A 15,780-nucleotide genomic window follows, 5' to 3' on the forward strand; every position below is an offset into this window, starting at 1 on the left:
AAATAGTTTTCAAAATTCCATATTATCTTTCTACCCCAAATGTGCACAAGGACACTTGAGATGGAGCAAGACTAAGCAACTCCATTTGATTTTACATATAGTAAGTTTGACCTCATGAAATGCTATATTTTGAGATAGGACATAATAGTAATAATAATGATCATGGCTAATATTTATTAAGTATTACTATGCACAGTTTTAACACATTCTATAAATTATCTTGTTAATAATCTTGACAACTTTCTAGTGCAATTATTATCTCATTTTAGATTGAGAAAACTGAAGCATAATGTGGTTAAACAATATGCAAATATCATACATTAGATGAAAACTAGAGGTGAAATAGGAAGCTGCTCTGGAGTAGCTCTGGAGTTTCAGAGTAATTTAATCACCACTTCTCATTTCAAGGATATTGCAAAAGTCACTTTTTTTGTATTTTTTGCATTTGGTTTCCAAGTTCTCTACCCACTGCTGATTTAATTTATCTTCTAGGACACTGCCACCATACAAAAGTGTAAGATGCACACCCTCTGTAAAACATTATGTCTGGGGCCAACAGCTCCTGCCTGAGCCCACCATTCTTTATCCTGAATGGTGTTCCTGGACTGGAAGCCACACACACCTGGCTCTCCTTGCCATTCTGCTTCATGTACATCATTGCTGTCCTGGGAAACTGTGGGCTCCTCTACCTCATCAGCCATGAGCAGGCCCTACACCGGCCCATGTACTACTTCCTGGCCCTGCTCTCCTTCACTGACGTCACCTTGTGCACCACCACGGTACCCAATATGCTGTGCATATTCTGGTTTGACCTCAAGGAGATCGAATTTAATGCTTGCCTGACCCAGATGTTTTTTGTCCATATGTTGACTGGAATGGAGTCTGGGGTGCTCATGCTCATGGCCCTGGACCGCTATGTGGCCATTTGCTACCCCTTACACTATGGCACCATCCTCACCAACCCTGTCATCGCCAAGGCTGGTTTTGCTGCCTTCTTGAGGAGTGTGATGCTCATCATCCCATTCACCTTTCTTACTAAGCGCCTGCCCTATTGTCAGGGCAACTCCATCCCCCACACCTACTGTGACCACATGTCTGTGGCCAAGATATCCCGTGGCAATTTCAAGGTCAATTCTATCTATGGTCTGATGGTTGCTCTCCTGATTGGGGTTTTTGACATGTGCTGTATCTCTGTGTCTTACACTATTATCTTGCGGGCAGTTGTGAGCCTATCATCAGTAGATGCTCGCCACAAAGCCTTTAGCACCTGTACTGCTCATATCTGTGCCATTGTGATCACCTATGTTCCTGCTTTTTTTACTTTTTTTACTCATCGATTTGGAGGACACAATATCCCCCACGACATACATATCATTGTGGCCAACCTTTATTTACTACTGCCACCTACCTTGAACCCAATTGTTTATGGAGTCAAGACTAAGCAGATTCGTGAAGGTGTAATCAAATTTTTACTTGGAGATAAGGTTGGCTTTACCTAGGATAATTGAATCTTAAAATAGATATATTACTTGGATGGGAGAAAAATAGTGAAGAAGAAATTCATAAAAGCTATGAGTGAAATGCAATTAAAAATGTGAGCCAGTCTAATATGTACATTTTCTAAAGTCTTTGCAAATACATAGTATAAAATGATTTCCTTGTGGGCAAGATCTGTCAAAGTAGAGAAAGCAAAATAAAGAAATGACATATCCATTCCTTAAAAAGTTTATGTTTTTCATCGCGTTCATACATTCATATGTGTAGTGAGAACAATAAGGTAAGAAAAAAAGGAATGTAGGCCTGGTGACATATGCATTGTGTGTAAGAAAAAGAGGCTTTAGCAACATGGAACAACTATGTCTTCTCCACAAAGAACATACTCTACTCAGATTAAGCACATTGTTGCCACAAGGTAACGTGGGCCCAGTGTTGTAATATTTTCCAGTATTTTTAAGACAGGCTAGATTTGATTATTTTATGGAATCTCTGAGTTCAAATTGTTGCCTAAGTATCTTTTAAAATATCCTGTAATTCATTCAGAAGGTCTAAGAGTTCTATTTTTTCCATGTTATCAACTGGGACCACCATTTAAAATGTATCTACAGATATAATGCATCTAAAAAATAAAAATTTTAGGTTACTACCAAGCAGGAAAAACATTAAGTTGCTAATATATGTTATAATTTATTCATCAAATCAATCATTAATTTTTGAGACACTACTTAACATTATTGGTCATATCTTTGATTTAATGAAAAAAGGCATAGTTGAATACAACATACTTCCTGACATCAGGATACTTTAGAACCTAGACTCTAGGTTTCAGAAATACATGAAAAGAAACAGATACAATAAAAAGAAGAAGTAATAAAAAATTAATTCAATAGGATTGCTGAATAAAATGGCAGGACTCCTTTTAGTTCTTTGATGTATCTCCATACCACTTTCCTTAGAGGTTGCATCAGCTTATAGTTCCATCAACAATGTACCGTATAACTATTCCTTTCTCTGTGTATCCTTGCCAGAACTTGTCAACTTGGGAGTTTTTGATAAGAGCCATTCTCACTGGAGTTAGGTTATATCTCAATGTGGTTATGATTTATATTTCCCGGATGAATAGAAATAGAATTGAACATTTTTCATGTGTTTGTTAACTATTGGACTATCTTCATTTGAAAAATTTCTGTTCATGTCTTTTTGACCACTTTTCAATAGAGTTGTTTAAATTTTCCTTGCTGATTTGCTTGAGTTCTTTCAGGATATTAGCCCTTTATTGGGTGTATAGCATGCAAATATTTTCTCCCATTGTGTGGATTGTCTGTTTACTCTATTGATCATGTCCTTGGCTATGCAGAAACTTCTTAATTGATCAGGTCTTATTTTTTTTATTCTTTTTCTTGCTATCATTGCTTTTAGGGTCTTCATAATTTTTTTTCCCTAGGCTGATATCTATCTGTAAAGGTTCTTCTAATATTTTCTTTTAGAATTCTTATAGTTTCCTGCCTTAGGATATTATGAGAATTTCGTGATCTTTTATGCATCGTGAGTTAAGTTTTGCTATACTCAAATGTTTATAGCAGCCCAGTTCCCAATCACAAGCATGTGGAAATAACCCAAATGCCCATCAATACATAAGTATATTAATAAAATGTGGTATATGTATACTATGGAGTACTACTCATCCATAAGAAAAATGGTTATCCAGTATCTTTTATAACAACCTGGATGGAACTGGAGACATTCTTCTGAATGAATTGTCATAAGAATCGAAAAACAAACACTATATGTACTAAATACCAAATTGGAACTAGTTGATCACCACTTATTTGCATATATATAACTCAACAGGACTCAAGTGGGTGGGAGGTGGGAAAAGGAATTGTGTAATTCACACTCAATGGGTATAATGCGTACATTCTGGGTGAAGGACTCACTTATTACTTTCTTTGAACTGAAATACACAAAAAGCAAATTATGTAGCCAAAACATGTGTACCCCTGTCACATTCTGGAAAAAAAAAAAAAAAGACAAGACAATGCTGGATATGGGAAAGGTAGTGCCTGCATCTCTTAACCATGTCTCTCACTGGGCAGAGTTCTGTCACAGTCACTTTTATCTGTAGGCAAGGCAGATCACCTAAACTGCAATCATATTTGCCTATGTTAATCTTAGGGGAATAAAGTCACACATGTTGGGCCAAAAAAAAAAATAAATGCAGTGTGGAGGAAGAAAAAAAATTAGTAGGAAAAAGTTGGGGGAAATAGAAGTTTTAGATTCCATTTATCTCAAGATTTAAAGCCTCTATTTTTTTTTATTTATAGCCACTAGATTTAGACAGCATTCCTTAGATGATTTTCCCAGAAGAATGCCTAATACTAGTTTCTTGTGATTCCTTTTACAGACAATTTATGCATGTTTCTCCATTTCTATTAAAAGCTGCAGAGCATTGCATTATATAGTACACAACAATTAATTTTAAGTAGTGTTCAACTGAGGGTTAATTTTTTTGTCAATAAATAAGAAAATTACATTTTAGTGATTACAGAGACTTTTCCTCCAAATGCAAAATTTGGGTGACAGTAAACTATTCACTGCGGTAGAATCAGTGTTTTCTTATGTCTCAGAACAATTCCAAGAACATAGCATGTGCTGAAGAAATATTTGTTGAATGGATGGATGAATAACTACTAGTGTATAAAATTGGAGTTCATACATCAACTGAAAGGTGTGTAGACTGAAATTAAAAGCAGTTACAGAAATTATTTCTACATCATCAATAACAAAGATATAGCAGGCTATGAAGGAAGTTTGAGAGATCTTCTACAATGCAGTGTAACTGAAAATTAAGGGTTAACTTGAAGTAATACCTTCATGCAGTTATCTCAGAAATATAGTTGTCCTATAGCACATGTCCATGAAAAATCGTCACTGTTAAGTACTCATGTTCATTGATATTGGTAGTATTTTTGAGCTGGTGAATCAGGGCACTTGTCACCCCATGTAATGTATCAGACTAGGGTACAAATCCTTGGGGCATGCCAGGGAAGATATTGATTTTCAATTAATTATGGGATAGAAGGAAGACTTCATGAATACTGAGTAGTCAAGTCTTCTGCATGACACACTGTGTCAGGAGTGTCAGTGTGATTTAAATCCTAGCCTCCTAAACTTGCTAGGACAGAGCTAGTATTCCCTCAAATAATGGATATAAAGTGGTGGAATAAAGTTTAAAGCTATTAGACTATCTTCCTTTGAAAAGTTTCTGTTCATGTCTTCTATACACTTTTTTTTGTTTGTTTGTTTGTTTTGTAGTTTTTGGCCAGGGCTGGGTTTGAACCTGCCACCTCCAGCATAATGGGGCCAGTGTCCTACTCCTTTGAGCCACAGGCGCCGCCCCTTTTACACATTTTTAAATATGGGGTTGTTTGATTTTCTCTCACTATTTTGTTTGAGTTTTTGGTAAATTCCAGTTATCAGTTGTTTATTAGATGTATATCATGGAAATATTTCTTTGCGTTTTGTAGCTTGTCTGTTTATTTTGTTGTTTATTTCCTCAACTGTGCAGAAACTTTTTAATTTGATGGGGTACCACTTGTTCCTTTGTTGTTATTGTTGTTGCTCTGATTGTATTGGAACCTTCTTCATAAACTCCTTCTGTAGGCCACTATCTATAAAGGTTTTTCCAACACTTTCTCTTGAAATCTCATGGTTTCATGCCTTAAATTTAAGATCTTTATCCATTGTGAACTAATTTTTGTGAGTGATGAGAAGTGCATATCTTGGTTCAGACTACTGGGTTTTCCCATCACTATTTGTTGAATACAGATTCTTCTCACCCATGTGTGGTTTTGCCTGCTTCATCAAAGATTGGATAGGAGTAAAGGGTGGTTTCATCTCAATTACTTCTGATCCAGAAGTCTATGTCTCTGTTTTTGTGCCAGTACCATGGTATTTAGTTACTATGGCCTTTTTAGTATAGCTTGAAGTGTGGTCAAGTGCTGCCTCACAATTTGTTTTGTTACATAACTGGTATTGGAAATTCAGGGTCTAATGGCCAATAAACATATGAAAAATTGTTCAATATCTCTAATTATCAGGAAATGCAAATCAAAACCAAAAAGAATTATTACCTAACTCTAGTGAGAATAGCTTATATCAGAAAGTCCTAAAGCAAAAGATGCTAGTGTGGATGTGGAGAGAAAGAAACAATTATTTACTTTTGGTAGGACTGCAAACTACTACATCCTCTATGGATAGTAATATACAAGTATTTCAAAGAACTAAAAGTCGATCTACCTTTGATGCAGGAATTCCAAATGCTACCAGGCAATCACCCAAAGGAAAAAAAACACATTTTATCAAAAAGACACTTACACTTGAATGTTTATAACAACACAATTCACAATTGCAAATATGTGAAAACAAGCCAAGTCCCCATAAATTTGTGAATGGATTAATAAATTGTTATATAAGTACACTGTATGAAACTATTCAGCTTTAAGAAAAAATGGCAATCTAGTGTACTGTATAACAACCTGGATTGAACTGCAGACCATTCTACTAAGTGAAGTCTTACAAGAATGGGAAAAACAAATACCACATGTACTCAGCAATAAATTGAAAATGGTCAATTAATACTTCTGTGCACATATGGAATAAAAAGTCCTGGAGAGATCAAGTTAATTCACACTTAACTGGTAAAATGCATACATTCTGGATAAAGGGAACACTTATAAAATTGACTTAAAATGTACAAAAGCAAATTATGTAACCAAAATATGTATACTCCAGCAATACTCTGAAATAAAATTCAACTAAAATAAATAAATATAAATTTAGAAGCCAATTTTCTAGCCATCCTTACTGTCTTTGATCCCTGTTCATGTTTATTCCGGGAAGGGACTGGTAGTTTAATGTAACTTAAAGTCCCACAGTACAAAAATCAGGGGGCTTCTCCTACAATCTGGTAGCTAGGTCCACAAAACACCTATATACTACCAAAGAATACAATGGATTGGGGAATATGCACACTACTGCAACTACTCATTTTTCTATATGTGTCTTCCAGTAAATGAACTCCAATAGCTTGGTAAGTATGGTATTTGGCACAAACGATCGGTGAGTTAAGCATCTGGTAATTCTTTTGTGTACTTTACAAAAGTGAACCAAGGAAGTAAAGATCAAATAACCACAATAGCGCTAAGAAAAGTCTGTATGAAGTGACAGGAACAGCCAAATCCAAGGCATGAAATGGGGGTGATGGTTAATAGTTTGTTGTCCAGTTTGTGGGATTTCTCAGTAATAGTGTATCTCTCGTAAACAGAAACAATTCATAGAATTTTGAAGTTGTTTTTAGTGGGACTAGAGGGAGATGGCCCAGAGGAGACAGATTCTACTGAGGGACAGGCTAAAAAGTAGGACCTAGATGAAAGGGGAGGAAAGGGGAGGGGGAAGACAACACTGTGCAAACGACAATACGATTTACCATCCCAGGGCTACCTGAAAGCCCAGACTTCCCCACTACACTTGTGCATGGACCTTTGATGGCTCATTGGCTTTTGTAGTGTTTTATATTTAATGTGCAGCCCAAGACAACTCTTTGATAAGTATTCACAGGCAGACACGAGTTGTGGTTGGAGGCCTCTAAAAGGACATGCAGCACAGACACCATGAGAAAGAATGTCTTGGCTCTTAATGAAGTATTGGGCTGCTGCATTTAGGTCATCTGCTGTTAGATTCAGGGGGGGATATTAGATCTCTCTACATGACTCCAGAATGCAATATGCTACAGGGAACCTGAAAATCTGCTACTGCTCAAGATTCTGATGTGTCACCAATTAACATGGTTTTAGAAGATTTGGTGTTTGCACTGTCCAACCATTTCCTCTTATTTAATCCACAGTGGAATACGTCAAAAGGCCTTGGAGACCTGCTCTGCACTGTTCAATATCACTCTTACATGCCATAGAATTAGTATAATTTTTATATTCTCTCTTTTTAAAAGCAATACTGTACATTTCCAATGCCATTTTCCAGTCTCTACTACTGTACATCAATGCTAGCATCTTTGAAGAGTTTAATACTGCTAAGCAAAAAGTCAAGCTCAGTGTAGGGGGTTTGGGCATGATCAGAGTGAAGACTAATAATGGAAGGTGGTAGCCATGGATCGCATGGTTTAGAAATTAGTCACAGAAGGATTAATTATTATTATTTCTGTTATAAAAACAGCTTTTCCAATGTCTTAGTTAGGGATATAAGCATGCCCATCACTTGAATAGCCATTCATGGTACCTATTCGATAGATTTGTACCACTCCCCCACGCCCTTCTCCCTTCTTGATTTCTTTCCATTTTTACTTCTCTCTGTGCCCATAGGTACATCAATTAGTTCCAAAGTGTTAGAGATTACCTGTGATGTTTTTTTTTTTCCATTTCTGAGATACTTCACTTAGAATAATGGTCTACAGTCCCATCCACATTGCTTCAAAAGACATTATTTCATTTTTTAATGGCTGAGTAGTAACTGTACATGGTGTGTGTGTGTTCATTTGTGCATGTGTGTATATATATAGTATGACCGTGATGGATAGATATTATAATCTCTTAATCCACTCATGGATTTATGAGAACTAGAGTTCATGCCACATCTTCCCAATTGCAAATTGTGAAGCAATAAACATTTGAGTGCAGGTGTCTTTTTGATAAAGTGACTTATTTTCTATTGGGTAGATACTCAGTTGTGGGATTCCTTGATCAAATTTTAGTAGAAAAATTTTAAAAAATTGAAAAAAGGAAACAGTATGTTAGTTCTGAGACTAGATTATAAAATGCTGTAGATTCTACCTCTTCCCTCTCTTCTTCTTTCTCCCTTCTTCACTCTCAGTTCTCTCACTTTTGGAGAAGCAATGTCATGTGCGCACCTACGAAGGGGCTCACTAGGTACAGAAATGAAGCTTATTTCAACTGCCACATGATTGAGCTTTATAGGACACTGTCTAGCCAAGATCAAGTCTTCAGTGAATACAGGCAGGGCAAATAGCTTAATCAAAACCTCTTGAGAATCCTTGAGCTATGCCTACTCAGTTAAAACTTTGCCAGATTCCTGACCCTTAGGAAATGTGTGAAATCATAAATGCTTCTTGTTTAAAACTGACAAATTCCGGAGCAATTGTTAATCAATAACATATAATTAACTTTTTATGTTAACTATATTTTAACTATTTTTAAAAGATACCATCTCCATTAATTAAAAAAGTACTTTATTACAGAGAAGTTGACAAAGTCTTCTTCTTATAACTGACTTCCATTCTCCAGATTATTTTCCCAGAATAAAGACCTAACACCAGTTTCTTATGATTTGTTCTAGAGCCAGTTCACACGTCTCTTTATTTCTTTTAAAAGTTGCATATCAAAAGTGGAATATCATCAAGTTACTTCTGTTTGTTTGTTTGTTTGTTTTGTAAGATAGCTTTATTTAGACAGATAAAGGCAAACAGAAAAAGTTCTCTGTTTTAGGACAGTGCAGCCTGGTATGATGCCAGTTCTCAGAGGAGAGGAAATTGTTTAGGAAGAGGGAGGTATTTGGGCAAAGAGCAAAGTTTCTTGAATCTTCAGGGAAAGTGATGCTAAATTCTTCAGTACAGAGGAAATTAACAATGGCATGCCACCCATTGAAGGAAAGAGCTGTAGATTTAAAGCATAAAACAAAATTTAGTCTCTCTAACATCACACATTATCTTTACTTTTTCCCATTCCCTGGGAACACCATTATAAGAAACAAGTTTCCCAGAACACAATCTGAACTAGAGAGTTTATGCAAACTCTTGTGAAGTGGAATTTGAGATCTTCAGCAAATTCTGAGTGAAGAAATAATGTCCAGATTAAAGGCCCTTGGGGATGTGGAAGCCCAAAAGTATTCTTATAAAGGACAGATTATATATAAGATGTAAAATTATTTTTCAGAGTTAGTTTTTTTGTCAATAAATAAGAAAATGATGTTTTATTGGTTACAGAGACTTTTGCATGGAATAAAGAAGTTGGGCTAAGTAAAGAAATCACTATAGCAGGATCATTGTTTTGCTATCACCTAGAACAACTCCAAGAACATAATAGGTGCTAAAGAAATATTTGTTGGATGGATGAGTGAATACCTACTTATCTTTAGAATAGGAGTTTAACTGGAAAGTTGTGCAGACTGAATTTTAAAAAAATATGGAAAATATTTTCTGCAACATCAATTACTAGGATACAGTAGGCTCTGAGGGAAGTTTGAGAGATCTTCTGTAATACAGTGTGAATGGAAATTAAGAGCTAACTTAAAATGTTCTCTCCATGCAGTTCTCCCAGAAATATAGTTGTCTTATAACACATCTCTTTTTTCTTTTCTTTTTTTCTTTTTTTTTTTGCATTTTTTGGCTGGGGCTGGGTTTGAACCCGCCACCTCCAGCACATGGGGCTGGTGCCCTACTCCTCTGAGCCACAGGCACCGCCCTTGTCTTATAACATACCTCAGCAGAAAATTATCAGTTAAGTGCTCAAGTTTATTGGTATTATTTTTAGCTGGAGAATAAGGGCACTTGTTAGCTATGCTACATTAAAAAAATAATAATAGTAACTTGGCTACAAACTTGGGGCATTCCAGGGAAGAGATTGATTTTCATCCAGTCATGAATATTGATTGGTCAAGTCTTTCACATGCCACACCCAGGTACCAGCATGATTTCAATCACAGCCTCCTGAACACACTAGGAATGGGGCTACTATTGCCCCCAAACAAGAAATGCAAAGTGGAGAATAAAGATAGAAGCTAATATTCTAGCCTACCTTACTGGCTGGGGTCTTAGTCCATGCTTATTCCAGGAAAGGGCCTGGTGCTTTCATGGATCTCAAAGCCCCACAGTACAAAAATTAGTGATCTCCCAGAATCTGATACCTAGCTCCACAAAATACCTGTATGCTGCCACAGAACATTATGGATGGAGGAATATCACTACTACTGCAGCTATTCATCTCTCCACAAGTGTCTTCCAGCAAATGCACTTCCAACAGGCTGGCAAGCATGCCATCTGGCACGATTGGGTCATGAAATAAGTAAGCATCTGGTAATTCAGCTGTGTGCTTTGCACAAGAGAGTGGAGATCAAACAGTCACCATAGAAGTAAAAATAGTCTTCTAGAAATGATAAGAACAGCCAAATCCAAGGCCTGAAATTGGGGTGAAGGCCAATAATTTGTTGTCCAATTTGTTAGACTTCCCAATAGTGGTTCTCTCACAAATAAAAATTATGTGTAGTATTCTGTGATTGTTTTTACTGACTTTGGAGGGAGCAGCCATAATGAGGCAGATTATACTGAAGTACAGACTACAGTAGGAGCTAGTTATGAGGAAGGAGGTAGACTCCATTGTGAGGGAGACAATAAAATTTATAGGGCAACAGCTACACCACTATGCAATAGATAAGTGCAACAAAACTACACCTGTACTACCTATATTACAAATATAAAAATAAAATAAATATTCAAAAGCCTGAAAGAGACTCCTAATGAAATCATTGTATATTTCTTGGCCATAGCAAGCTAAAACAAATAAGTGAATCACGACACTTGTAGAAAGAGGTGAAGAGTCATCCTTGGAGAACTGAGGATGCTGAGCCTTAAAGTGCCCACATGTGGACACCTGACTGTGATTTCTCCTTCTTCCATTAGCCCTGAAGTTGATAACTTCAAGGGGAAGCAAGTGAATCCACTGAACTAGCATTTAAGCTTCCTTTACCTTCATTAATGTCTTGACCCCTTAAAGTCAAATGTGCTAGGATTTATCATCCTCCTAACCCTGTTTTATGGAGAAAAAATACTCTAGAATGCAGAGACCCTTCCATTCACTGCTTGAGAGATTAGTGCTCAAGTATTTATCACTTAATATACTGTATGCAGAAGATATTGAGGGAAAATGTGAATTATCTGAAAGATGAAGACAATGAGCACTGAATTTTACTCTGACTCTATGAGATTATGATCATTAAAAATACTTACTCTACGAATACAACCCTAAGAGAATTTTATGCCACAGGTTCCACTAACAACTTGTATGTTAATTCAGACACATGAAATTCCAACTGTGGACCCCACTGCATGCCAGTTCAAGCATCGAAAAGATACCTCTTTAATGCCAGAATATCCAGATGGTATTAATTATTATAATGTTCCTTATGCTTGGCAGAGGCTGGGGACAAAAATATACTGAAAAGACTGACACAGACACGTTGTACACCCAGTGCCTTATTTTCTGAATAAAGCCATTTCCTAAAAATTGCACTATAGGAGAGGTCATAGCGTCTACTCTTTAACCTCTGCCATGTCATTTTCCTTGTCAGTTATCAGATTCTCAGTTTTATATACATAAATGGCCTGGGATCCTGATAAAAATCGAGCATGAAAACTCGAGGCCACACTTTGGGAAAAGTGATTAGACTGATAACTAAGGCTTAACCTTTCAGAACCTTTGCAAGTTGCCCCCCTGCAGAGAGGCTGTTTGTTTCCTACAGTATACCTTGGAAACTGGCTGCAGGTGACTCATAAATTCAACCAGCACTGGAGGAGTGTTGAGAGAAGGGCTCTCAGTTTGTTATGGCAGTAGAGCATTTAGCTTGGTGCTATTCTTTCCATGTTGCCCAGATGAACCTATGTCCACATATAAAAGGGAGAATTGTGAGCCTCTTTACACCAAGCACTCTGCTGTGCTGCTTATGTAAACCTGCTTAACCATGATCCTAATCCGTGTTGGACTAAACTCAAGGCACATGAGCACAGACACCTTTAGGAAGGATGTCTGGGCTCTTAGTTCTGACATGAAGTATTGGGAAGCTATACCCAGGTCACACTGCTATTGGATACAGGAGTAGAGATGACCGGACTCTCTACATGATTCCAGAATGCAACATGAAACAGAGGACCTGAAAATCTGCTACAGTTCAATTCTCTGAAATGTTACTAATTAACATAGTTTTAGAAGATTTGATGTATGAACTGTCTGACCATTTCCTATCATTTAATACATACTAGGACATGTCAGAAGGTCTTGGAGCCCTCCTGCTCTCTGCTATTCAGTATCACTTTCACATGCCATAGAATTAGTGTTATTTTAAAGCTGTTTCTGAAGATGATACCATACAGTTCCAGTTATAGCATCTATTAATAGGTGCTATGATTGTGGCTAAAACAAACATATTTGAGAAATTTTATGTCACAGAGCCAAAAGTAAAGCTCAATCGTAGGGTTTTTAGTATTTAGTATATGTGCTGCTGAAGTGAGCACAATTGTAGGGTTTTTGAGCGTGATGAGAGTGAAGACAAATAATGGAAAATGGCAGCCATGGATCCATTGGCTTAGAAATACAGTCACAGGAGAATTAGCTATTTTCATTCAAATGAAGAAGCTTTCAGACACCAGAGATTAATGGTCCTGTGAGAGACCAGCTGGGAGTGGGAAGATGGATACGACACAAATATAAATTTTATTTTGTATGCGTGGCAAACAGAATGAAGTCAGATGGGGAGACACTGCAGCAATCCAAGCCTAAGAACAGCCACAGGTGATGGTTACGACAGCTGATGCTGCTCAAGGCCAGGTTGTGGGATTGAGGCACTGGAAATGAAGGACAGGAGCTCTGGTAAACAGTGACAAACCTGAGCAGGGCTGGGTCTTTGAAAAGAGGAACCTGAGATTTTGTAGCAGAGGCATAAGTGGATGTTGTTTGAATCTACATATTTGGTAGGGGTAATATCTCCTCAATTATTTATTTACAATTTCAGTTTTCCTAAAAGCATAGGTCAAATGAGGTGCTTTAAAATAAGTTATATCTTTTTTTATCTATCCATGATTTTTGGAGTAAATGTCTACAAAAATTGTAAAAGAATGTTTAAAGGGAAGACATACCCTTAACTCCAATTTACCACACCAGCCCCTTAATAGGAAGAAGAAGAAGATAATGAAATAGGGAACAAGAGTTTAATTTTCTAATTTATTCATTTTTAGAAACCTCCTCTGTGATCCCTGAAAGACATGGTTACTAACTTTCTCAAAGCTCTTGTTCCATAGCATTATAAGAGAAGAATAATTGCTTCTTTCATTTCATATTCCATATATCAAAATAGTATTATTTCTAGAATGCAAATTAAAGAGTCAGTTCATATCTTAAACATACTTAGTGTCATTATTAACTTTAAGCTAAATCATCTCAATATTTTATCATTTATTTGCCTAAATGTCTGAGATTTTAGTGCACCTTAGCGGAATTAAATTAGTGATTGTTGATGTTTGACTGAATCATCTTTTCAAGACTAACTTATAATTGCCTTTATATTTTCCTGAGTGCTGCTCCATGTTTATTTTACTTTTTAAATTTGATTTTATTTGAGTTTTTAAATGGTTTGATAATTTGCTTCCTTTCAGATCCCAAAGGAACAGAGAAGGGATGTACCCTTCAAATGACACCAAGTTCCACTCTTCCTCTTTCCTCCTGCTGGGGCTTCCAGGCCTTCAGGATATGCACACTTGGATTGGGTTTCCTTTTTTCTCTGTGTATCTGATTGCCTTTGTGGGCAATATGATTATCTTGTATGTAATCAAGACCGAACACAGCCTTCATCAGCCCATGTTCTACTTCTTAGCTATGTTAGCTTTCATTGATCTGGGCCTGTCCACAGCCACTATTCCCAAAATGTTGTGCATATTCTGGTTTAATTTAAGAGAGATTAGCTTTGGGGACTGTCTTACCCAGATGCTCTTCATTCACATTTTCACTGGTATGGAGTCTGTTGTGTTGGTAACCATGGCCTTTGATCGCTACACTGCCATCTGCAATCCTCTGCGGTATAATCTTATTTTCACCAACCAAACTATCTCTTTTGTCCTTGGGGTAGTGTCTGGGGTCATTTTTATTACAGATATTCCTATGGTATTTCTCATCTTAAGGCTTCCCTTCTGTGGACACCATATAATCCCCCACACATACTGTGAGCACATGGGAATTGCTAGGCTGGCCTGTGCCAGCATAAAGGTAAACATGATATATGGATTATTTCTTATATCAATGGTGCTTATAGGTGTGTTTCTGATTGCTGTCTCATATCTGAAGATTCTCCAAGCTGTCTTCCGCCTTCCTTCTCAGGAAGCCAGACTCAAGGCACTTAACACGTGTGGCTCCCACATCTGTGTCATCCTAGCCTTCTTCACTCCAGCATTCTTCTCCTTCATGACCCATCGCTTTGGTAGGAATGTTCCCGTATACATTCACATTCTCCTGGCCAATCTGTATGTTGTAGTTCCACCTGCCCTCAATCCTGTCATTTACGGGGTGAGAACTAAGCAGATTCGGGAACGAGTTTTGAGCCTCTTCAAAAGAATCTGACATAAACCACCTCAGAGAAAAGCATCTCATTCTAGCGAAAAGGGCTATGATTTTAGCTACAGAATCTAGCAAAAGAAAGAAAGACTTTGATTTTAATGATCTACATTTATAATTTCCCTAACAATACACAGTGTGTATGTGCAATGTGATTAATGTCATAAAGTCGCTGTGAAAATGTATGGAATAACTAAGATTTGATACTACTTATTTAAAAGGTTTTATTGTACCCATGGGGTACAGTGTACACTATTCTGATGATGGGTACACTAAAATCCCTGGCTTTAGCATTATGTAAATCATCCATATAGCTCAACACACTTGCACTCCTTAAACTTATTGAAATTAAAAACAAGTTTTATTAAGATTACTTTTTTGTTTTTCCTATCTAACCTTTACACATTAGGTTTGACAGATAGAATTATGTGGAGTACAATATTTCTTTTCCTTTGCAGATAGTTAACTCTGTTGACAACATTATCATATTTTTGTAAAATACATATATGTACATATATACATATAAAATTGGGGTAGTGTTTAGGATCATTTTTATTACAAATATTTCTATGGATCTTAAGCCCCCAATATTTAGTGGGAGATTCTCTCATCCCTTCTGTAATACCTTAATTGTTTTGTTTATGATAGTTATTCTATTTCATTTTTATTAATTTTCTATGCTTTAATTATTTTCTATTAAATATTACAGTGACAAAGGTGTTTAAGTTACATGAATTGTTTTTGTACACTTTGAGTCAAAGTTACAAGCACGCCCTTCACGAGGACAGTGTGCTTTGTACCAGTTAGGCATGTATTTTCCCTCCTATCATGCTGCCTTTTACCTGCCATCTTTCTGTTCAGTTTTACTAGCAAATGTATA

General features: G+C 36.7%; 2 protein-coding genes across 2 annotated transcripts; both read left to right on the forward strand.

Moving 5' to 3' along the window:
* The first annotated feature begins 517 nt into the window (after positions 1-517).
* LOC100948654 (olfactory receptor 52N2) lies at positions 518-1,499 on the forward strand. Its single transcript, XM_003781011.2, has one exon. The coding sequence runs from the start codon at positions 543-545 to the stop codon at positions 1,497-1,499; it is 957 nt and encodes a 318-aa protein (XP_003781059.1). The 5' UTR covers positions 518-542.
* Positions 1,500-13,970: 12,471 nt separating this feature from the next.
* LOC100942855 (olfactory receptor 52E4-like) lies at positions 13,971-14,906 on the forward strand. The gene has a single exon (XM_012808776.1). It carries the CDS (start codon positions 13,971-13,973, stop codon positions 14,904-14,906), a length of 936 nt encoding a protein of 311 aa, XP_012664230.1.
* Positions 14,907-15,780: the final 874 nt, after the last annotated feature.

This window comes from Otolemur garnettii, unplaced genomic scaffold, assembly GCF_000181295.1.
Source record: "Otolemur garnettii isolate 467f Iridium unplaced genomic scaffold, OtoGar3 scaffold00001, whole genome shotgun sequence".
Classification (NCBI taxonomy): domain Eukaryota; kingdom Metazoa; phylum Chordata; class Mammalia; order Primates; family Galagidae; genus Otolemur; species Otolemur garnettii.

Bases quoted from the DNA above. Each gene is read 5' to 3' on its own strand.
- LOC100948654 (XM_003781011.2), top strand. From the start codon at position 543: ATGTCTGGGGCCAACAGCTCCTGCCTGAGCCCACCATTCTTTATCCTG.
- LOC100942855 (XM_012808776.1), top strand. From the start codon at position 13,971: ATGTACCCTTCAAATGACACCAAGTTCCACTCTTCCTCTTTCCTCCTG.